A 2131-nucleotide genomic window follows, 5' to 3' on the forward strand; every position below is an offset into this window, starting at 1 on the left:
CCAATTACGTAACGCCACATCAATAAAAGTAATTATTCAAAAGAACGAATATAATTGTACGATTTTGTAAAATGTTTAAGTGCATCAAAATTAAATTTTATTTTACCCTCGGCTAATTTCAACTTAAAGAATATAAATGGTGAAAATAGAAAAGACTTTGTTAACCAATACACAAGAATAAGGTTTTTGATAACGAAAACCTTTCATTTTCTAATATTGGTTGCTCAAAAACCTTTATTCAGAAGTTTTCATTTTGAAAATCTTAACAAGTGCTCTTAATAAAATCCAATGAAAAAAAATCCACTTCCTCAGTTCTTCTCATGATGCTACTTGTATTAATAATACACAAGTTCTGCTTTCTTGTATCTATTAACCATAATCAATACATTTTCACCTTCATACCAAACTCAGAAACTCAATACAACAATATCAAGTATCATCAAACAATCTGAATTCATGAAGGTATGTGTTTTTTATACAATGTACAATTTTTTCTCATAGTTTATCTATGAAGAATAAGATATATTTACAAGAAAAGGGAAAAAAAAAATCATCCTCTGAGCTAAAGAATTATATTAATCAATTCAAATCTTGCGGAACAAATTCAAACAATCTACTTTTGTGCATATGTTAAATAACAATCAAGTCTTCATGTCCTTTGAAAAATGGAAGGATCATTTCTTCAGAATCCTTTCCATGCATCAAGAACTTCATGGAAGACTTCAGCAATCAAATCCCTATCTGCATTTTGCATAAAGCAATTGAAATCATCGCGAATTTCGAATACCTTACCAAATTTCACAAGATATCTAATACAGCTCATCTTCAGTTTCATCAGCCGATACAGCGACGCATTCTGGAGCCTCTCGAGGACATTTTTCGTGTCAATGTCTTCTAGAAGACTCTCATGACATGCCTCTCTCAAGTCAGATATGTCATATTTATCAGCAGCATGTAGAAGGGCTAATCTATGCATCAAAAACTCGTCATTCTTAATGATCCCATAGAGATAATTTAGAAGTGCCTGGCAAGCTTCAATCGACATGTCTTGGATGTTGACAGTTGACAGCTCTTTCTCCTTGAGATCATGCGAAAACATGCTGCAAAACACAGGCGACTGGGCAGCCAGAACTGCCCTGTGAGCTCCTATGCTTCCGTCCGAAGCATTGATGGTTATGTCTGTGTGAATCCCTTCTGTTAGCATTTTACCCAGAGTCTCAAGCGCCGTCGCATTTGATCTTTGCTGAGTAAAACCCGCAGCCCAAATAGAACAAGGTTCCTCACCCTGGATTCGATAAGAATGATGCAGGTAATAAGGTAAAATATGATTTGAAATTGAAATTATACTGTTAAATTAACACTATTTATACTAATATACCTTATACTAACATGTACACTACTTAGTATACTACTCTCAAATTGGTAACTATCACTTAGTATACTAACATGGTACAAAATTTGTATCCAAATACATTACTATAAGGCTATGTACATTAAATTAAGTAATTAATACTATGGAGGTAATCACAGGGTACGTACGTTTGGGGATGCAGTCTTCAAATCAAGGAACTCAACGTCGATAATGAATTTCCCAGTTAGTGGAACCTCAATTGCCCAAACAAAGTCCTCGTTGCTCTTTATCAGCTTATCTCTTATCTCTGCATCATGGTGAAAAATCAGTCAATTTTAGATGCAAAATAAATACATTAATTTTTGTTATATATATAAAAAGGCTAAAGTACAATTATTTTGAAAGGGTGGGAGTATTCAAATGTAATCTAAGGTATTTTGGTTTTCCACAGTATTTTTTGTCTCGACACACTAAAAACTAAATCATCATGGATCAAAACTCTATTTAAGAGTATTATATCATGGAATTTGTAATAAGAACAACTCCATGCAACTACATGACAGAATCAAATATTGATAATTTTCTATGAAAACAAATAAAATAAAATCTGAATAAAGAAAATTACAAAAGAAAAAATATTTCCGTTACCTGGATGAGTGAGGGACTTGCGATCTCCAACAGAACTAACCACCCTAATGATGAAGGACGCAATCGGGGGGTTATCTCGTGTTAGATTCGAAATTTCTGGATACAATTTAACAAACAAAACCCTGTTCTTCT

At 33.1% G+C, this 2131-nt stretch overlaps 1 protein-coding gene across 1 annotated transcript in view; it reads right to left on the bottom strand.

Annotated features, from left to right (window-relative positions):
- The window catches only part of LOC107614153 (BTB/POZ domain-containing protein At1g55760), a 2879-nt gene continuing 1117 nt past the window's right edge, over positions 370–2131 (bottom strand). Inside the window, 3 exon segments of the mRNA XM_016316414.2 lie at positions 370–1285; positions 1540–1658; positions 2000–2129. Of these exon segments, the coding sequence (XP_016171900.1) occupies positions 683–1285; positions 1540–1658; positions 2000–2129 (852 nt within the window). The 3' untranslated portion in view covers positions 370–682.

This window comes from Arachis ipaensis, chromosome B01 (assembly GCF_000816755.2).
Source record: "Arachis ipaensis cultivar K30076 chromosome B01, Araip1.1, whole genome shotgun sequence".
Classification (NCBI taxonomy): domain Eukaryota; kingdom Viridiplantae; phylum Streptophyta; class Magnoliopsida; order Fabales; family Fabaceae; genus Arachis; species Arachis ipaensis.